At 50.5% G+C, this 22,007-nt stretch overlaps 1 protein-coding gene across 2 annotated transcripts; it reads left to right on the top strand.

Annotated features, from left to right (window-relative positions):
* On the top strand, window positions 1-21,797 carry TBL2 (transducin beta like 2). Of its 2 annotated transcripts, XM_038375663.2 has the most exons (7): window positions 1-234; window positions 2,539-2,669; window positions 10,368-10,552; window positions 11,886-12,037; window positions 19,652-19,778; window positions 20,488-20,640; window positions 21,225-21,797. In XM_038375663.2, exons 1-7 carry the CDS (start codon window positions 120-122, stop codon window positions 21,679-21,681), a joined length of 1,320 nt encoding a protein of 439 aa, XP_038231591.1. In that variant the 5' UTR covers window positions 1-119; the 3' UTR covers window positions 21,682-21,797. The 2 variants fall into 2 exon arrangements, with proteins under 2 accessions (XP_038231591.1, XP_043355665.1); XM_043499730.1 differs by lacking the exons at window positions 1-234; window positions 2,539-2,669 and adding an exon at window positions 6,035-7,104 and having other exon boundaries at window positions 7,771-10,552.
* Window positions 21,798-22,007: the final 210 nt, after the last annotated feature.

Below are 22,007 nucleotides of genomic sequence, written 5' to 3'. Positions count from 1 at the left end.
CTCTGCGGGAACTGCGCGTGCGCGTGCGCGTGCATTGGCTCGCAATACCCCCGGCGCGCTCTCAGCGTGCGCGTTGCTGCCACGCCGTGCTCGGCCCCGCGCGCTGAGGTGGCGGGAAGATGGCGGCGGCGGCGGCGCTGGTCGGGGTCTCGCTGTTCCTGGGCGCCCTAATCCTGCTGCTGCTGCTGGCGGCGCTGGGCCGGGGCTCGTCGCCGGGTACCGGGGAGCCGGCCGGTAAGCGGGGCTGCGGCCGCCCTCGAGCGGGCCCCATGCCCGGGGGGGGCGGGACGCCCCAGCCCGGCACGGCCGGCAGCTCGCGGGGCGGGGCGGGCCGGTGCAGGTGGCTCCATGCCCAGCCCGGCCGGGTCCGCCTGCGAGAGCGGCCGGCGCCGGGAGCCCCGGGGCGCCAGGCCAGCCCCGCCCCGCTGAGGGGCACGCGGGCCGCCGGGGTGGGTGCGGCTCCCGGCCTGCCCAGCACTTGCCCGGGAAACGTGGCTGGCTGCGCCCGGCTGGTGCGCAGGGTGCGGGACCCCGGCTCGGGAGCAGAGCCAGAGGGGACGGAGAGAGGCGAAGGGCCCTTGGGAGCTGCACGGAGTAAAGCCGGGGCGCCCCGGACATCCGGCGGGCAGAGCGGCTGTGCCCGGCCCGGAGCCGGAGCCCGAGCTCGTCTGGTCCCCCAGGACTGCGGGACTCGAGTTTCCGATCCCTAATTCTGTGCCACTGCGTGCATCCCATGCAGTGAGCTGGAGCTCACGAAAGCTTATGCTCAGATAAATGTGTTAGTCTCTAAGGTGCCACGAGTCCTCCTGCTCTTTTTGCGAGTACTGGATCGAGACCCACAGTTTGAAAACCGCTGCTCTAGAACGGACAGCAGGTTTTGATGAAGGACAGAACTCAAAAATCCACCTTCTGTTGCCCACCTGATTGGCAACAGCAGCATTCAGACCAAGGCATGCCATTTTGTGGTGGTGGTTTCTTTTTAACCAGTGCAGTTATGCTGATAAAAGCGCTAGCGTAGATCCAATATACTGGTATACGGTACTTTGCCAAACCCGAATGAGCTATACCACTAACTGCCAGAAGTACTTTTACAGTGGTGTAGCTGCATCTACATTACGGGGGCTTTTGCTGCCTTAACTACAGTTAAAACAGCAAAACTTCTAAGTGTAGACAAGGCCTAAACCCATTAAATTAACAGGCCTCATAGCAAAAGGGCATCACGTGTAGATGTTTTAGTCCTTCTCTGAGACACCACCTTACACTGTAGCTTTGCCCTCTCCTGATTACACTCTTAATAGGACGGTACCTTTCCTGGGGTCCCCAAAAATGCATTCTTGCTCTGGTGGGAATTTGTAGCTTTGCTGGCGCTAGCCAAATTATTTTGCTTAAAAGAGTAAATGTTTGCCAGGAACTGATGGTGGCTGGGCCTGGGTGTCATGACCCACCTCTAAGAAGATCCAGATCTGCTTGCCAGGATGTGAGATTCTGGATTCCTTCTGGAGAGAAGCCTTCTATCTGTTTCTTTGGGTCTGGGACCCAGAAGCTATTGAATATTCATGTCAGTCCTCATAATCTGGAGGACTGACATTGATATTGCAGTACGCCACCTTGATGTAGCTTCAGTCACTGCTTGTGGAGCAGGATAATGTACCAGGCAAACCTGAGTTAAATTGTTTCCATCACACCCTGGAGCAAGGTGACTCTTACGAATAGTGGTGTGTGTTTAATTTGCTAACATCACCTTATTCTCTTTACCTCTGGAAAAATAATCCTGTTTTGTGTTTTTTTTCTTCAGTAAATACACTCTGCTCTCCTTGCTTAGGGCAAGAGCCTGTCTGCCTTAGTGTCCAGGATAAAAAGAGACCAGTAGACTCATTTAGTCATATTTTTGCTTCAAGTAGAAATCCAAGAGCTTTTTTTTTTTTTTTCCAATACCACGTATGGAGAAGGACAGGGATATGAGTGCAGGATGACTGGTAGAATACCGTCAGCATGGGAAGGGGAGTCTAGGCTGAATTCCTAGTGGTGATTTTTTTCATATAACTACGATGTTCTTCTACAACTTTGCATCTGTAAATTACGGATAAAAACTCTCAACCCTAACTCCAGCATACCATAGCATGGTATGTTAACTAGTGAGAATAATTTTCAGTTTTACGTTTCTAACAATAAGTGGTGCAAGCAATTGCTCCTTATGTTAGGTACAAGCTTTCATTCCTAGACAAGTCAGGGCAAGTTAAGGGGGAAATTAATTTCCCACGCTCTACCCAGAAACAACTGATTTATTTCACTTTACTGTGAGAATATCATTTTAGGGGCTGTCTAAGCCATCTGTCAGGTGAGAATCTCTTAGCAAAGAGCAGGGAGCAGGCTTTCTAGGGAATGTCTTAGCATCAGAGCTGCTTCATAACTCTTTTGTGTGTCTTGATGCACATGGTGGCTCTGGTTTACTCGATTTGTGTGTCGCTTTGTTTCCTAATGAGATACAGATGTCAGGAAATCACCTTGATGCTTCTCCCTCCTCTTGTTTTTTTCTAGACCAGAAAGTAAATGGGGAAGCAGTAAGTAAGACATCAGGACCAAAGAGACAGAAGCAGCACCAACGAAGTCGCAAGGATAAGCCCCAGCAACACAACTTCACACATCCACTCCTAGCTGCTGCTCTCAAGGTAACTGGTGTATCAGTTGGTGAGCATCAGCACTGTTTTTTTGCCTGGCAACAAACATTGACCTACTGTTATGCATGAGGACAGGTACCAACAGACTTCCATGCATCTGCGCGCACCTGCTCAGAGATCTGCCATTCAAGCGTGAGGCACAAGTTCCCTGCCCATTCCTGGATGTGCCTTCTTTGGGACTGTTTCGTTTAATGTCTGCGACCCCCAGCAGCTCCTCCTGGGCACTTGAAAAGTGAACACTTCTTGTCACGTCCCTGTCCCCATCCCAGTCTGTGATTGCTGCAGCTCCTCACAGCTCATTGCCTCTGCATTCCTCTGCTAGGCTCTTCTCTTCAGACCCCACTGAAATGCTGAGAATTCCTTAATGATGGGTATGTCTCTCGTTTTGTCAGCAGCTGTCTCCTGAAATCAAGCTGCAGGAAGGTGCTGTAGGCAGTCACACAAACAAGGGGTAGCATGACATGATATGAAAAATGCTACATAACAGCTTGGTGGTATTTTTGGGAAGTGGTATAGCCTAGTGGAGATGGCACTGGATTGGGACTCGGGAGACCTTGATTCAGTTTCCAGCTCTAACACTGGCCTGCTTAGTGACCTTGACTTGCTTGTGCCTAAGTTTCCCCATCTGTAAAATGGGGATAATTATCCCAAACTCCTTTCTGAAGTGCTCCGAGATCTAGCGTTGTGTAAGTGCTAGAAATTATTATAATTCTTCCTATTGTAGCCCATCTCATTCTTCACACACAATCCTGTGTCCATTCCCTCTGACTCACTTGCCCAGTGCCCTGGAGAATCAGCTGTGAAAGGTATGCCCTGGAACAGGAGAAGAGCAGGAGGAAAGAGAATGGGTATGAAGACCTAGGGATGATCATTGCTATGTTTGGGTGGGAAGGAGGTCTCTGTCCTGTGGGTTTTTGCCCTTGAAGCAGATGGGATTCATGTACATGGTTTTCTCTCTCTGTCTCTCAGCTGTGGCCATAGAAATAGAATATCAGGATTGGAAGGGACCTCAGGAGGTCTTCTAGTCCAAACCCCTGATCAGAGCAGGACCTAATCCCCAACTAAATCATCCCAGCCAGGGCTTTGTCAAGTCTGACCTTAAAAATCTCTAAGGAAGGAGATTCCACCACCTCCCTACGTAACGCATTCCAGTCCTTCACCACCCTCCTAGTGAAAATTTTTTTTCCTAATATCCAACCTAAACCTCCCCCTCTGCAACTTGAGACCATTACTCCTTGTTCTGTCATCTGGTACCACTGAGAACAGTCTAGATCCATCCTCTTTGGAACCCCCTTTCAGGTAGTTGAAAGCAGCTATCAAATCCCCCTTCATTCTTCTCTTCTGCAGACTAAATAATCCCAGTTCCCTCAGCCTCTCCTCATAAATCATGTGCTCCAGTCCCCTAATCATTTTTGTTGCCCTCTGCTGGACATTTTCCAATTTTTCCACATCCTTCTTGTTGTTGGGACCCAAAACTGGACACAGTACTCCAGATGAGGCCTCACCAATGCCGAATAGAGGGAAATGATCACGTCCCTCGATCTTCTGCCAGTGCTCCTACTTGTACAGCCCAAAATGCCATTAGCCTTCTTGGCAGCAAGGGCACTCTTGACTCGTATCCAGCTTCTCGTCCACTATAAGGTCCTTTTCTGCAGAACTGCTGCCTAGCCATTCGGTCCCTAGTCTGTAGCGGTGCATGGGATTATTCCTTCCTAAGTGTAGGACTCTGCACTTGTCCTTGTTGAACTTCATCAGATTTCTTTTGGCCCAATCCTCTAACTTGGCTAGGTCCCTCTGTATCCTATCCCTACCCTCCAGCGTATCTACTGCTCCTCTCAGTTTATTGTAATTTGCAAACTTCCTGAGGGTGCAATCCACACCATCCTCCAGATCATTAATGAAGATACTGAACAAAACTGGCCTCAGGACTGACTCTTAGGGCACTTCGCTTGATACCGGCTGCCAACTAGACATGGAGCCATTGATCACTACCCGTTGAGCCCGATGATCTAGCCAGCTTTCTGTCCACTTTATAGTCCGTTTATCCAGCCCATACTACTTTAACTTGCTGGCAAGAATACGGTGGGAGACGGTGTCAAAAGCTTTGCTAAAGTCAAGGAATAACACATCCACTGCTCTCTCCTCATCCACAGAGCCAGTTATCTCATCATAGAAGGCAAATAGATTAGTCACGCATGACTTGCCCTTGGTGAATCCATGCTGACTGTTTCTGATCACTTTCCTCTCCTCAAAGTGCTTCAGAATTGATTCCTTGAGAACCTGCTCCATGATTTTTCCAGGGACTGAGGTGAGGCTGACTGGCCTGTAGTTCCCTGGATCCTCCTCCTTCCCTTTTTTAAAGATGGGCACTTAATTAGCCTTTTTCCAGTCATCCAGGACCTCCCTCGATTGCCATGAGTTTTCAAAGATAATGGCCAAAGGCTCTGCAATCGCATCCGCCAACTCCTTTAGCATTCTCTGATGCAGCGCATCTGGCCCCGTGGACTTGTGCTCATCCAACTTTTCTAAATAGTCCCGACCACTTCTTTCTCCACAGAAGGCTGGTCACCTGCTCCCCATGCTGTACTGCCCAGTGCAGTAGTCTGGGAGCTGACCTTTTTCGTGAAGACAGAGGCGAAAAGAGCATTGAGTACATTTAGCTTTTTCCACATCCTCTGTCACTAGGTTGCCTCCCCCATTCAGTAAGGGGCCCACACTTCCCTTGACCACCTTGTTGCTAACATACCTTAGAAACCCTTCTTGTTACTCTTAACATCTCTTGCTAGCTGCAACTCCAGGTGTGATTTGGCCTTCCTGATTTTACTCCTGCATGCCTGAGCAATATTTTTATCCTCTTCCCTGGTCAGTTGTCCTATCTTCCACTTCTTGTAAGCTTCTTTTTTGTGTTTAAGATCAGCAAAGATTTCATTGTGAAGCGAAACTGGTCGCCTGTCATATTTATTGTTCTTTCTTATTCCTGCAACCTCAGTAAGGATTCTTTAAAATACGGCCATCTGTCCTGGACTCCTTTCCCCCTCATGTTGTTCTCCCAGGGAATCCTGCCCATCAGCTTCCTGAGGGACTCAGTCTGGTTTTTCTGAAGTCCAGGATCCGTATTCTGCTGCTCTCCTTCCTTCCTTGTGTCAGGATCCTGAACTCGACCATCTCATGGTCACTGCTTCCCAGGTTCCCCTCCACTTTTGCTTCCCCTACTAATTCTTCCCTGTTTGTGAGCAGCAGGTCGAGAAGAGCTCTGCCTAGTTAGTTCCTCTAGCACTTGCATCAGGGAATTGTCCCGTACACTTTCCAAAAACTTCCTGGCTTGTCTGTGCACTGCTGTATTGCTCTCCCAGCAGATATCAGTGTGATTGAAGTCTCCCATGAGAACCAGGGCCTGCGATCTAGTAATTTCTGTTAATTGCCTGAAGAAACCTCATCCCCCTGGTCCAGTGGTCTAAAGCAGATTTCCACCATGATATCACTCTTAATCCAGAGACTCTCAGGTTTTTCTGAAGCTTCATACTGGAGCTCTGAGCAGTCATAGTGCTCTCTTAGGGGTTGGCTACTCTTGCGAGTTACAGCGCAATAAAGGAACCCCCGGCACCCTAGCTCACTACCCATCCACACTGGCAAGGCACCTAGAGCACTCTGTCTCCGCGGCTACAGTGCTGCTGGTATTCCACCTTGGCGAGTGGAATAACGTTTGCTGCGCCACCGCTGGAGTGCCGCAGCGCCAGTGTCCCACAATGCCTGTTCTAGCCACTCTGGTCATCACTTTGAACTCTACTGCCCTGCCCTCAGGTGACCAACTATCAGACCCACCCTTTAAATTCTCTGGGAATTTTGAAAATCCCCTTCCTGTTTGCTCAGCCAGGCGTGGAGTGCTCTCAGCAAATCTTTCCAGGTGACCATGGCTCCACGCACCAGGCGATCCCCAGTATGGAGCAGTGACAAGGTGCTGGACCTCATCAATGTTTGGGGGGGGAAGCTGTCCAGTCCCAGCTGTGCTCCAGCCATAGGAATTGCAATACCTTCGAGCAGATATCAAGGGATATGATGGAGAGGGGCCATGACCGGGACGCACTGTAGTGCAGGGTTAAAGTGAAGGAGCTGTGGAATGCCTACCGGAAAGCCCGCAAGGCAAACACTTGCTCTGGTGCTGCCCCTGCAACCTGCTGTTTCTACAAAGAGCTGGACACGATACTTGAGGCCAACCCCACCTCCACTCTGAGTACTGCCATGGACACTTCAGAGTCCAGTTCAACAAGGCGGGAGGAGGAGCAGCAAAGCGGGAGCGAGGGTGCTCCAGTGGAGGAAGACACCCTGAATCCCTAGATGCATGCAGCCAGGAGCTGCTCTCAAGCCAGGAGGAAGGTAGCCAATCGCGGCGGCCGGTGCTTGGGGAAGGACAAACAGGAGGATCCTGGTAAGAGGCTTTTATTTTGGGAAGGAAGTTATTCGGTGCTGGCTCTTGGGGCGAGGAGGGTTAGGGCCGCATGTATGCCTAGCTGCGAAATAGGGTGTTGATGTGCTCCATCACATTGCGGTAATCCGCCTCAGTGATCTCTTCAAAGGTCTTGGCCAGAACTTGGGCAATGCGCTTGCACAGGTTGTTTGAGAGAGCCACTGTTGTCCTCGTCCCGGTAAGGCTAACTTGTCTGCGCCACTGTGTCGTGAGGGGCGGGGGGACCATTTCTGCACACAGGCAAGCTGCATATGGGCCAGGGCGGAAGCCGCATTGCAGTAGAAGACCCTCCCTTGCTTCCCTGGTCACCCTCAGCAGTGAGATAGCTTCCAGGATGAACTCCTGTGAAAAATGTGGGGGTAGTGTTCAATATAGGGGCCTCCTGCCGCTGTTGGCTCTCCCCAAGGCATAGACACCCAGAGTATAGTACAGTATTGAAACAATCAGTCACACTTGCCCCTGTGCTTACTCACCATTATGGGGCTTCGGTGGGTTATGTGCGCTTGCTTTGGGACGGGCAAATTATGCTATTGTGTTGACTCTGCTTGCCCTTGAGTACGGGGGGATCCTTGCTCTGGCTGGTGTGAACAATGTTGCCTCTGTTAAGTGTTGCATTTGCCTTTACAGATGCAACCCTGAGATCTCAGCCGTCGCTGTTATCACCGGCCAAAAGACTTCAAAGAATCAGAAAGAGGCCACATAGAAGCAAGAGGACATGCTACATGAAGTCACGCAGCATTCAACTAATGAAAATAAAATAAAGTGCAGGAGTGGCGGGAGAGTGAAAGGAGGGCCTGCCAGCAGAATGCGGATCGTGAGCATCAAAGCACAGAGCAGCTGATAAGCATCATGGAGCGCCGAGCAGACTCGATCCAGGCGCTCATAGCCATGTAGGCAGAGCACTACCACGCCTGCAGCCCTTGTCACAAAACTCTTTCCCTTGTGCCAGCATGTCACCTCAAAACCAGTTTCCCCAACATCTGGGTTCTTACCGCCACCCACTGCTTCCAACACTTGTAGCTTCACCACCCAGCCCTGAAAAGTACAACCCTTACCCACGGCACTCAACCCCCATCACCATGCAGTATAGCCATCCTGAAGTGCAGCCTGCATTGCACAGCCCTCCAGACAGGCCATATGCAAATCTGTGATTGTACCATTCCCTACCCCACCCCCTTGCCCTTTCTGTTTCCCAAGCATTTGCTTCTTTTCAATAAATTTTTTTTTTTGGCTTTGAAAACATTCTTTATTATTGCATAATGTAAAAGAAACCTTAGCCCAGGAAAGCAACAGGCATTGCAAGTCAGTGTATCATACGTAGCAAACGCCTATTCCTACCGTACTTCGCTCCCATGCAGGGCACCACACCAGACGTTACTGTTGGCTTTCAGCCTCAGATTGCTCCCTCAAGACATCCCTAATCCTTGCAGCCCCGCACTGCGCCCCTCTAATAACCCTGCTCTCTGGCTGTTCAAATTCAGTCTCCAGGTGTTGAACCTCCAAGTTCCATGCCTGAGCGAGTCGTTCACCCTTCCCTTCACAAATGTTACGGAGGGTACAGCACGCAGATATAACTGCAGGGATGCTGTCATCAGCCAGGTCCAGCTTCCCATACAGCGAGTGCCAGCAGCCCTTTAAACGACCAAAAGCACACTCCACAGTCATTCTGCACTGGCTCAGCCTGTTGTTGAACCGCTCCTTGCTGCTGTCAGGGCTCCCTGTATAGGGTTTCATGAGCCACGGCATTAAAGGATAAGCGGGGTCTCCAACGATCGCAATGGGCATTTCAACTTCCCCTACAGTGATCTTCTGGTCTGGGAAAAAAGTCCCGGCCTACAGCTTCTAGAACAGGCCAGTGTACTGAAAGATGCATGCGTCATGCACCTTTCTGGGCCAGCCTGCGTTAATGTCAATGAAAGGCCAATGGTGATCCACAAGCGCTTTTAGAACCATAGAGAAATACCCCTTCCGATTAACGTACTTGGAGGCTAGGTGGGCTGGTGCCAGAATTGGAATACGTGTGCCATCTATCGCTCCTCCACAGGGAAACCCATTTGTGCAAAGCCAGCCACAATGTCATGCCCATTACCTGGAGTCATGGTTCTTTTGAGCAGGATGCGATTATTGGCCCTGCAAACTTGCATCAACACAATTCCAATGGTCGACTTCCCCACTCCAAACTGGTTAGCGACCGATAGGTAGCTGTCTGAAGTTGCCAGCTTCCAGATTGCAATAGCCACCTGCTTCTCCACTGTCAGGGCAGCTCTCAATCTTGTGTCCTTGAGCTGCAGGGTGGGGATGAGCTCTTCACACAGTCCCATGAAAGTGGCTTTTCTCACCTGAAAGTTCTGCAGCCACCACTCGTCATCCCAGACTTGCATGATGATGTGACCCGACCACTTGGTGCTTGTTTCCTGAGCCCCAAAGCGGCATTCCATGGTGGTGATCATGTCCATGAATGCCACAAGCTAACTTGTGTTGTTTGCATTACTCTTGTTGATATCGTCGGAGTCCTTGCTGTCACTTTGGATCAACTGCCAAACGTGACACACTGGCGAGACTCGTCAGCATATTCCTCAGCAGTTCAGGCTCCATTCCCGCAGACCGAAAGAGAAGACAGAGCGTGCAGTACTAAAACTGTTGAAAGATGGTGCCAAATGTTGGATGCTGGGATGCGAACCGATGCATCACAGGCCGTTGGGAAAGAACCCAGAATGCCCAGCACTTCCTGCCCCCTTCCCACAAGCTACAGTGCCAAAATGGGAAGAGGTGCTCTGTGGGATAGATGCCCACAATGCACTGCTCCCAATGCTGCTGCAAGTGCTGCAAAAGTGGCCACACCAGTGCCCTTGCAGCTGTCAGTGTGGACAGACTACAGCTCTTTCCCTACTGTGCTGTATGAAGGCGGATTTAACACACAGCGCATCTGCAAGTGTAGCCATGCCCTTACATTTGGTGCAACTCCCCCACCTTTTCTGCCCTGCCTGTCCTTCCTGAACAGTTTATATCCATCCATGACAGTACTCCAGTCATGTGAGTTATCCCACCAAGTCTGTTATTCCAATCATATCATAATTCCTTGTCTGTGTCAGGACTTCCAGTTTTCCCTGCTTGTTTCCCAGGTTTCCCTTTAGCAGGGTTTGGAGCCCTGGGATGAAACAGGCAGATTACCTGTTCCATTCATCACACAAAAAGCTGGTGCTGATCATGCTGGTTTTCTGCAGGGTCACAGTGGGAGCGTAACCTGCCTCAACTTCAGTAGCAACGGCAAGTACTTGGTGTCCTGTGCTGATGACCGCACTGTCCGGATCTGGAGCACCAAAGACTTCCTAGAGCGTGAACACCGCTGCATGCGAGCCAATGTGGAACTGGACCACGCTACACTGGTCTGCTTCAGCCCAGATTCCAGGTGAGAAGCGACTGCTGTGAGTGGGGGCTGGGAAATCAAAGCATGAGACTTAAAAAGGAGGGGTTTTCTTTTCCTAGCTTGACAGGATAGCCCTTCTTATTACACAGGCCTAAGTGGGGGAGCAGGATCTTGTCCAGCACACTCTGTCCCTGAAGATTTATTAGATCCTTGCTGATCTGAACAAATTCCCTCACCTGAAAATTAGTTCCTGTTTTCTCAGGGTTTAGTGAGTTCAGAATTGGCCTGTTCCTACTCCTGCAGGCTTCCAGTGTCCCAGAAGCTGGGCTCTGACTTCAGCTTTTCTCTCCCTCTCCCCACCATCTGGGCCTGGCAACAGGTTAACTGTACAAACTGGCGAGCTGCAGCACTTCCCAGGCTCTCAGGCCAGTGCTGTGAGCAGAGCTGCAGCGGTTTCTCAGCATGTTTACATCACGCAAAGTGTAAATGATCCTGGAGTCTTTGTTTTATGACCTGTATTATTGTAGCTCCTAGAAGCCCCAGCCATGGACCCAGCCCCCATTGTTCTGGGCACTGTACAAACAACAAAAAGACCGTCTTTGCCTCAAGAGGTTTACAATTGAAGTGCAAGACAAGAGACATGAGATGTATTCCCATCTCTGTGTACCCAAGGAAACAACGAGAGAATATTGGTCAGCATGATAAGCTGTGGTCTTTAAATATAAAAACTGGTCCAAACCCCTTAACTGTAGTAGTGACCCCAGCTGTCTCTCCTAGGTTGTGCCTGATCACATGTAGCTGTAAACCTGTACCTTATTGGTTTGAATCCAGCACAGATTGTAGGGATCAAAAGTTATCTCCTGACTGTTTGACCTGTATGGAATGAGCTGGGGGTCTTGGTTAGGGTTATCATCAAAACCACATCAAAATGGGCACTAGGTGTCACACTTGGCATTCTCGCAAAGGGAGTAGGAGCTATGGGGCCTATTTGACTGTGTCTGAGAGGAGGCATCTCTGGGTCAGAGCTGTGGTGATGGGGAAGCTTCCCCTGCTGCTGCTGCCCATGTTGTACCTACTCTGGGGACAAACGGAGGATTCAGTCATCAGAGCTGCCATCTAGCACTTCTCACCAGCACTAAATTCTATACAAAGAGCTACACTCAGACCGTTGCAAATGGGAGACAGGCTAGGAAAGCTCTAAGCAAGTTCCTGGATTGGTTGCCTCTAGTCACCCAGCTATATCCCTTGCAATCTAGCTAGGTGCACAAAAATAAGCTTAGTGTGAGATGAGCACATCTACATGTGGTCTGTGACATTCTGCAGTGGTTTATTCGTTGTGTTGGCTACAGGAAATGACTATCCTTCCTTCATTCAGAGCCTTCATCACCTGGCTGGCAAACGGTGAGACCATTCGTGTCTTTAAAATGACCAAGAAGGAGGATGGCAACTTCACTTTCACTGCAGCCATTGAAGACTTCCCAAAAAAGCACAAAGCCCCCATCATCAACATCGGAATTGCCGAGACAGGTACAGAGACAGGGCTGCCCCCTTTCATCTGGGCTTGTGAGCCATCTGCCTTGTACTTTCTGAAGAGCAATAGCTGCTGGTTTGAGCATTGGTCACACCTCAGATCTAATTGCAGCTCAGTAACTGACCGAGTGACCTTTGAGAAGTCACTTAACATTTCTGTCTCCACTTCTCATGTGTTAAGTGCTTATATTTAATGTCCACAAAGAGAGTTCTTCCCGTAAGAACCAGGAACGTTCAAATTCACTTACTAGTGCACATGTTCTCCCCTCTTGACTCTTCAGAGATTCTGCTTGCAAAGAGGTCTGGTCTCTAAAACTGTACACGCTGTATTCTGACACACAGATGTGGTTTTAACTGGTAAGAATCTCCAAGTGCAGGCTGATAGGATGAGGAAGGGCGTGCTCACCGTGAGCTTCTGGGATCCATGTAACAAAACATTGTTTCCAACGGTGGGAACTCAGCTGTTGTTCCCTTATTCCTGCCACACCCTGGGAGGTAGGGATAAGGGATTCCCAGGAGGCTGTGGGGAAGTTTTGGGACTGGCTCCTACTCACTGCCCTCACAGTGCATGGTGCCTGGGTGCCCTTCAACTCAGCCCCAGGGAGGGTAGGGGGACCCAGGAGCGAGGAGGCACCAAGCAGCTCCCCTGCAGAAAGGGGGAGCATGCTGGGGGAGGGATGACCCCCAACACCTTGGCAGCTGGGAGCCATCTCCCACCTGTCAGCTTTGATCCCTGATCCGAGCAAGCTCTGTGCAGCTGCGAGAAGAAGCTGGAGCCACCATCACAGGAGGCTGCAGGGAGGTTTTTGGGCTGGCTCCTGCTCACCGCCCCCACAGTGTGCATTATCTGGGCTGCCCTGCAGGGAGGGGGAGTGGACAGGGTGTTGGGATCTTCCCCACCCCCCACTGAGCTGGGAGCTCTGCTGCATCCAGTCACTGCTGTGCAGCCGCTTAGTCCCTGCTCCACTCTCTGGCCCCCCCCCGCCCTCCCTGGGGGCTATGTATGCAGGGCGCGTGGGGAGCATGCATCAAAATCTGGCTGTGCTCTTGTGAGCAGGGAACAGCTCTCTTTGCAAAAAGCTTCTTTGCATTGAAAACTCTGCAGGCACTCTGATAGTGTGCTTGCAGACTAGTGTTCAGCAGACAATGGGTTAATGGTGATATGAATTGCAGAGGGAGGTGTGGCTTCTGCTGCAATAGAGTTCAATGGCATGAAGAGGACTAAGGAAGTTGCCCCACGGAACTCTGGGGTATATCCGGAGGACCTCTGGGACCTGAGGCAAGCTGGGGCCATGTACACACAGGAAAGCAGTAGGGCTCGGAGACTCTCTAGCCCTGCAGGGTTCTGAGACTCTAGATTTGAGCCTTAGCTTAACAATTGGTGTGTGGATGCAAGGGGAGTTCTACGTGTAGACCTATGCTGACATTGCTGTGTAGCCATACCCAGAGTGTCTGAGCTAAATACAAGGTGGAACAGATTGTTTAGCATAAGTAGTTAGCACATATTTCAAGGGACCATTCAAGGTGAAGTGGTCTGTTATCTACAATCAGGCACTCAGATATTACAAAAAATGCTCCCCAGGCAAAAGTCCAGGATATACACCTTAACACACTCAAAACTGCCTTCACCAAACATGGACGCTCCACCAGAGAAATAGACTGCATCATGGAACAGGCCACCCAACTACCCTGAGAGAACCTGCTTCAATACAGAAATAAAACCCCCTATGTCAACATACCCCTACTTGTCATCTACCACTTCACACTGGAATCCATGCGGGATACCATCAAACAAATACAACCCATACTCGATGGAGACCCCATCCTGAAAGAAATCTTTCCTGAACCCCCTCGTCTAGCCTTCAGATAATCTCTCCAAATTCATCATCAGAAGTAAGCTCCCTACAGCCCAGGGGATTCCCAACGCAAAGCAGCACCAGACCCTGCCAGAACAACAGATGCAAAACCTGCAGACTTATCTCCACTGCTACAGCGATCAACAGCCCCCCACAACCCCCTTTCAAGATCCATGGTCCTATACATGCCTATCGCAACATGCAGTGTACCTCATCCAGTGCACTAAGTTCCCCAATAGCAACTATGTGAGTGAAGGCAGACAATCACTATGCTCTCGAATAAACTCACGTGGGAAAATGTTAACAGACAAAAACACCCTCTCACCAATGAGTGAACACTTTTCACAAAGCAGTCACTCTGTCTGACCTGTCAGTCCTCATTCTCAAAGGAAACCTATGCAACACTTTTTCAAAACACAAGCTTGGGAGCTTAAAATCAACTCTGCTAGACACTAGGTATCATGGACTGAATAAACACTGGATTTATGGCTTATTATGACAATCTATAACCAACTCACTAACAAACCCCCTCCACCCTCCCCAACTGCTCTTCCCACCCTTCCTTTCCTTCCTGTGATTGGAGGGGTGTTAATAGGCTACTTCACCTTAGATGGTCCCTTGGGTTAACTACCTACTTAACGCTAAACAATTTATTTCACTATGTATTTAGCTGTGACGCTTTGAGGCCAGGTCTACACTAAAGAGCTATGTCAGTATAACTAAGTTGTTCAGGGGGGTTAAAAATCTACAACCCTGAGTAACATAGGTACACTGACTTTAACCCTCCATGTAGACAGTGCTATGTTGATGGGAGAGTTGCTGCCTCCTCTCAGGGAGGTGGTTTAACTACACCAATGGGAGAGCTCTTTCCCATTGGCGTAGGAGCATCTTCAATTAAGTGGCGCAGCTGCGCTGATTCAGCATTCTAAGCGTAGACCTGGCCTGAGTAAGTTTCCCAGACCTGAAGATCTGTGTGTAAGCTCAAAAGCTTATTTCACCAATGGAAGTTGGTCCAATAAAAGCCATCACGTTGCTCACCTTTTATCTCTGAACAAACGAGAAACATTCATTGTGTCCAAGCTGAGAGAAATACACAAAGTAAATGGCATTAGTAGCATGGGTTGTAACCAAATCAGTTTCTTTATCCATGACTTTTAAGAGGGCAGCGTCCCTTCAATTACCTGCACCTGTTGGGGTGAGTTTCTTGTGGGGAGTCAAGTCTTTTAACTGCATCGTTATCCTACCACCTCTGTAGACTCCAATTCTGACAATGGATTCTGAGAGGCGCCAGGCCCAAGAAGCTGATGTGACTTCCCACGCAGTGCTCAGAATTCAGACTAATGGCAGCCTGTACTTTGGCTTCTTCTTCGAGTGATTGCTCATGTCCATTCAACTTAGGTGTGTGTGCTTGCCACATGCACAGGTGCTGGAAGTTTTTCCCTCAGCAGTATCCGTAAGGGACAGGCTCTGGTGCCCCCTGGAGTGGAGTGCATATGCCATGACATATAGGGCGCCGCCGGCCCCCTCCACCCTCAGTTCCTTCTTGCTACCAGTGACAGTGCATAGAATTGTTGCTGCTTCAGCTAGCACTGTTGCATCTCGTTTGTTCAAACCCATTTACCTGTTGTATATTATTGCATATAGTTTCCCTATAGTTTTAGTTTCCCTATTTGTTAGTTAGAGACTTAGTAGGTCCCGAGCGGGATTTCGCCTCGGGACTGGGCACGTCCCGGTCCCCAGGCTTGAAGCACTGTGATTGCTGTAAAAGGCCCATGCCCATTAGCCATCCACATAACAGTTGTTTACAGTGCTTGGATGAAGGTCACATTAGTGATAAGTGCAGAATCTGCAAGTCCTTCAAGCCCAGGACGAAGAAGGAGCGTGACATTCGCTTGAAAGCACTCCTTTATTGAGTCTGCCCTTACCCTGATGCCGGAGCCACGCTCTGATTCGGTGCCGAGCACTGTGACCTCAGTGCGCAGTGCCCCGCCAGTACCGTCTGTGAGCCAGCACCGGTCCCCTTACATGGCACTAGCCGAGAAGACGGAGTGAAGAAGGTCTCCAGCTTTCTGCAAGGGAAAGGACAAGTCTGGGGTGGATCAAGGCCCTGTCTTGGGTACCTCTTCACCCCTTTCAGGATCTCAGGCCCCAGCTCACGTCGAGCAGTGTAGCCCAGCCTGCTCCCCGCCAGCTACCCCGGATAGCGACGAAGGTCCTTGTCAGCTCCAGGTGCCATCCACACTGGAGGCCCTGCAAGCAGCGCAAGAGATTATGTCCCTTCCACTCCAGCTTCTGTGGGGTTCCAGTCACAGAGTACACCCACATTCGAACCACCCCAGTCTCCACCTCTACGGCAATACTCCCTGTCGCTGGGGACATCCTGCCAACACTCGCCCTCTCATAGCCAACACGCTTCTGACCATGATAGGGAGAAATTTCGCAGCCCCATCTGGTCTTCAGACCTCGGACGAGGGCAGAGAGACTCGAGGTGTGGCTCTGCCGGGTGCAGACTTTTGGAGGCACGCGTCCCCCGGCAGGAGTTTCGGAGGTGGTGCCTGGAATCTCCGCGGCACTGGTACCATTCCAGGGACAGGTCAAGGGACTGATGGTACCGTTTTCTGGACCGTTGCCGATCCTCCAGGGTGGCATCACTGCATGTGGCTTCATCTTCATGACGCCACGCCCGCTCTGGTTCCCAGTACCACTCGTCAAGTGTGAGGCGTAGATTGCTGACCCAAGCAGTCACGGATCTGCCGAGTGCCATTGGTCACCGAGACCCCGATCCAGGTGCTCGTCGAAGTCAGCCAGATCCAACTCCGGGAGGGGTGACCAGTATATCAATCGGGACAGAACCACCTCTTGGCCCCGTCTTGGTCCCATGGGAGCAATCACTTGGGCTCTAGCTCAGGTTCAGAGCAAGGTTCCCTAGCTGCAGGATAAGCTCCGATACCTACAGATGCAGACTACCTTTCTCCCCTCTGTTTACCAATCACCTTTCTTCCTTCCTTCCTGCATGGGCGTCTATAACATCGGACCAACAGGTCCTCAATATCGTGGTGCAGGGTTACACCCTACGGTTACTTTCTACCCTCTCTCCCCTTCCCTCTTCATGGATCCTTCTCACGAGAGTCTTCTTGCGCAGGAGGCAGAGGGTCTACCGCACCTGGGTGGTGAAGGTAGTTCTTGTGAAGTACAGGAACAAGGGGTTCTATTCCTGATATTTTTTAATCCCCAAGGCCAAGGGTGGTCTGCGGCCCATACTAGACCTGTGGGGCTTGGATCGCTACTTAGCGAAACTGAAGTTCCGCATGGTCTCCCTGGCCTCCATCATCCCCTCCCTGGATCTGGGAGACTGGTACGCTGCCCTAGGTCTGAAAGATGCATACTTCCACATTGCCATCTTCAAGGGACACAGACGCTTCCTCCAGTTCATGGTAGGTCCCAACCACTGTCAGTTCACGGTCCTTCCGTTTGGCCTAGCAACAACACTACGGGTATTTACCAAGTGCATGCTGGTGGTGGCGGCTTACTTCATATGTCAGGGTATCCAGATCTACCCATACCTCGACGAATGGCTTGTCAAGGGCAACTCCAGGTCCAAGGGGATGTTGTAGTTCTGTTGGGCACGTGCCATCGCCTTGACTGTTGGTGAACAACACAAAATCCACATTGGTTCAGGTACAGAGGATACAGTTAATCAGAGCGATGTTTGACTCTGCCTCCGCCAGAACGTTCCTGCTGCTGGATAGGTTCAGGGCATTAGTGGACCTCATCGCAGAAATCTCTGCATTTCCCCTGACCACGGCCAGGGTTTGCTTGCACCTCCTAGGTCACATAGCAGCGTGCACATATGTTGTGTACCATGCCAGGCTACAGATGCGAACCCTGCAGCAATGGCTGGCGACTGTCTACTCCCAGTCCAGGCACCACCTAGAAAAGATCGTCACTGTTCTTGCAATGATACCTCACTCCAATGGTAATCCAACCCCAGGAATGTCCTGGAAGGAGTCCCCTTTGACAGCACTCCCCTCTCGGTCAAGTTGGTCTCAGATGCCTCGGATCTTGGTTCAGGGCACACCTCAGCGATCTCCAGACGCAGGGTACGTGGTCCCCAGAAGAGATGACGTTACACATAAATGTCAAAGAGCTCAGAGTGGTCTGCAGGGTGTGCGCAGTTTTCCTTCGTCACTGTAAGTCAGAGTCTTGACAGACAACACAGCCTCTATGTTCTATATCAACACACTGGGGAAGCTCGATCCTCAGCCCTATGCCAAGGGCACTCCATCTTTGGGACTTCTGCCTCGACCACGGAATCCATCTAGAAGCGTGTCACTTCCCGGAAGTCAAGAACGCATTAGCGGATCACCTAAGCAGGGACTTCTCCTCTCACCTCAAGTGAGTGCTCCACCCAAAGTTAGCCTGGGCAATCTTCCAGAGGAGGGGATCTCCCCAAGTGGATCTGTTCGCCACCAGGCAGAGTGTAGGCATCAACTAGAGTGTAGGCATCCTCGGTGGCCTTCCTGGAACATGTTCCAATCCAGGACATCTGTAAAGCCATGACGTGGTCCTTGGTACACACGTTAACGGCCCACTATGCCATCACGCAGCAGGCCAAGGACGATGCTGGGTTCAGCAGAGCTGTGTTGTAATCTACATGTCTGTGAACTCACTTGTTTCCAGGGGTACTGCTTGGAGTCACCTAAGTTGAATGTTCATGAGCAATCACTCCAAGAAGAAAAGACCAGTTACCTTTTTCCATAACTGGTGTTCTTCGAGATGTGTTGCTCATGTCCATTCAATGACTTGCCCTCCTTCCCCACTGTCGGAGTTTCCAGCAAGAAGGAACTGAAGGTGGAGGGGGCCAGCGGTGCCCTATATGCTGTGACATGTGTGCACCACTCCAGGGGGTGCCAGAGCTGGTCCCTTATGGATACTGCTGAGGGAAAAGCTTCTGGCACCGGTGCATGTGGCAAGCACACGCATAAGTTGAATGGATATGAGCAATGCATCTCGAAGAACACCAGTTACGGAAAAAGGTAACTGTCTTATTTCAAAGTCAACCATTCCTAGCCTGGTGTACCCTGTGGAAACTAAAGGGACTGAGCATCAGTGCAGACTCAGGAACTGAGCCTTCTTGCAAGTGCTTTTCACAAGACTTTGATGAGCAAGGAGGACACACTTACAGCCTTGCGTCACTGAAGCTTGTAGAATCTGGTTGGCATATTCTGTGCTCTCTGGGAAAGCTTTATCTGGCTGAATGCAGAAAGCCCATGGTCTACTTAGCTACAAAAAGGAGCATGCCCAGGGACAGAAGCATTTGGGACCTTTAGTTCCTGCCCTTTTCTTTACAACTCCTCCTCCGCTCCAAAAAAATGTTAAGCCCAGTCAAGTGCAGCGGTCCAGCTCAGAGGGGAGAGTTTTGGTCCTAGGGCAGCTAAAACTGCCTCCTCTTAATGAGCATTTGCCAGCCTTGTGCCTCTCTCTGCCATTGCATCCAGGAAGAGAGGAGCTCAGAGTGGATCTCTCCCCCACCCCACAGCTCTCAGAATTGGGGAGTTCTTTTACTTTTTCCTTCCCCTCCCTGATGTCTGGGAATGGATCACTTTCTAGACTAGACATTCCTCTCCTGGCGGTGGGTGGGACAGTCCATAGGAAGCTTGAGTAATATGACTGTTTGGCTGCTAGCATGTTCTTCTGTGTGGCCAGACTAACACTAGACTTTGGAGACTACTAATCTTTGTCCTTCTTTCCTTAGGGAAGTTCATCATGACAGCTTCCAGCGACACAACCATCCTGATCTGGGACCTGAAGGGTGAAGTCCTGGCCAACATCAACACTAACCAGATGAACAATGCCTTTGCAGCTGTATCTCCTTGTGGGCGGTGAGGAACACAAGACAGCTGCCAAGGGGATGGGGGATTAGGATGCTATCTGCTTCCATCGGAGAGTGTGAGGGGTACAAGAAATAAAGCGGGCCAGGAGCCTCAGTCCTTCCCCAAAGGGGCATCAATGTGAATTGTTTGCAGTTGATTGATTTTTTTTAAATTTCAATAGATCCACTTTTAAACAGTACATCCTACTCCTAAAAATCCTTGAGAAGTTATGGAAGATTATGTTCCCCTGCTTGTTTAGAAGGGCCTTTGGGCAGGTCTAAAAGTGGTACCACCAGGCATGTTCTGGCTCATCTCTCCTTCCCTTTCTACACCTTCTTGCTGCCTGTTCACCTTCAGCATTGCTGCTGCTGTTACTACTAACCACTCTCTTTAAGTCTGGGAAAGAGCGTACGTCATCAGATTAGACTTGTGCTGTCAGAGATGCAGATGTTGCTGTTTTTTCAAGTTTAAGAACATTGTAGGGGTTACTTTTACCAAATCTTCTTATGGAAATGTGATTTTTGTAGTGGACATTGTCCACTAACCAAGATCGCTCTGTAATGATCTCTCACCAGTGAGATCATGGGCCTATCAGGCTCCAAGCTTAGGCACTAGAGGATCTGATCCCCGAGGGCTGACACTGTCACAGGCCTGGGAGATGCTTAGTGACTGGGCTGGCATAATTGATGAACACACATGCTCTTTCTCCCCTCCCCAGGTTTGTAGCATCATGTGGTTTCACCCCTGATGTGAAGGTATGGGAGGTGTGCTTTGGCAAGGGAGGAGACTTCCGGGAGGTGACCAGGGCGTTTGAGCTGAAGGGCCATACTGCTGGTGTGTACTCCTTCTCTTTCTCCAATGACTCCAGACGGTAAGGAGCTACCTGAAAAATATTGGTACCCCATTCCCTTGTGGCTTGTTAGCTGGCCCCTTCTAAAGTCTAGAAGCAGTAAGTCTGTATGGACTCCCCTTTCTCAGCAGTGTGCCCCAAAACTGTCCATCCTGACCAATAGGAAGCTTGGGGGAAAGAATCCTAGGCAGCAAATCTCTGAGCCAGCATGGAGACTGCGCTCACCCAGGCAGGGTCCCACTTCTTCCTCCCCCACTCCAGATAGATTGCGCTAACCTTGGTACATAGCCATTCTTCCCCACTTGGATGTAGAATGAAGACTCGTGTTTATATTAACATTTGAGATTTCCTGTTCCTTCAGTTTTGACCCAATTGGTGACAGGCCCATATGCTCATGTTTGAAGGGAATTGCTTTTATGAGCACTAACCTTCCTCTCTCCCCAGATAATGGGGTCAGCTGCTCTCTACTTGCAGTCTGCACTGTGCAGGAGAGTTGTTTCTTCTTTCTGTTCCATACCAGGGGCTGTGGTTTGTGGGGGTGGAAAGAGGAATGGTGCAGCCTCGTCTCTTTGCCGCTGTGATGTGTGTGCTCTCTCCCGCCATAGGATGGCAACCGTTTCGAAGGATGGCACCTGGAAGCTGTGGGACACAGATGTAGAATACAAGAAGCAACAGGACCCTTATCTGCTCCTGACAGGGAAGTGTGAAATGATGGAACTTTGTCGCATTGCCCTGTCCCCTGACGCTCGCGTGCTGGCCATCTCGAGCAGCACCAGCATCACTGTGTACAACACCCGGAGGGGAGAGGAGGAGGAGCACTTTGTCAACGTCCATGGAGAGTACATCACGGACTTGGCCTTTGACATTAACAGTCGCTACCTTGTGTCGTGTGGGGATCGGGCCATCCGGGTGTTCCACAACACAGCGGGTTACCGAGCTGTCGTGGAAGAAATGAAAGGCATGCTGAAAAAAGCTACTAACGAGGCTACCAGAGAGAGACTGCAGCAGCAGATCACAGATGCCCAGAATGCGCTGGATGGTATCTATGCCAAGAAGGACTAAATCCCTCTGGGAACTGGGTATGTGCAGACTCGTCCAGGTCAGGGAGCCTCATGCACTGTGTGGTGGGTTTTTAATAACTGAATGAGTTGTAATAAAAGAGTTTACTGACAGCCTCAGCCCCCTTGCAGTTGCCTTGTGTCATTTCTATACAGTGTTGAATGGAGAGTTACAGAGCTGAGTGGCTGGTGCTTTTTACTTCGTCTGGGGAGATTAGTGGGGCTCCGTGCTGGGAATTAGCTGCCTGGGGAGGAGAACTGAGAGAAGGAAGACTACTAATAAAGTGCACCTCAAGCCTGAGCCACAGCATGAGAGATTTTGTGCCAAAT

This window comes from Dermochelys coriacea, chromosome 17 (assembly GCF_009764565.3).
Source record: "Dermochelys coriacea isolate rDerCor1 chromosome 17, rDerCor1.pri.v4, whole genome shotgun sequence".
In the NCBI taxonomy this organism is placed as follows: Eukaryota; Metazoa; Chordata; order Testudines; family Dermochelyidae; genus Dermochelys; species Dermochelys coriacea.
This window is presented reverse-complemented; position numbering and strand designations above follow the sequence as displayed.

Bases quoted from the DNA above. Each gene is read 5' to 3' on its own strand.
- TBL2 (XM_038375663.2), top strand. From the start codon at position 120: ATGGCGGCGGCGGCGGCGCTGGTCGGGGTCTCGCTGTTCCTGGGCGCC. The intron at 2,670-10,367 runs GTAACTGGTGTA...GGTTTTCTGCAG, and splicing joins TCCTAGCTGCTGCTCTCAAG to GGTCACAGTGGGAGCGTAAC. The intron at 10,553-11,885 runs GTGAGAAGCGAC...TCCTTCATTCAG, and splicing joins TGCTTCAGCCCAGATTCCAG to AGCCTTCATCACCTGGCTGG.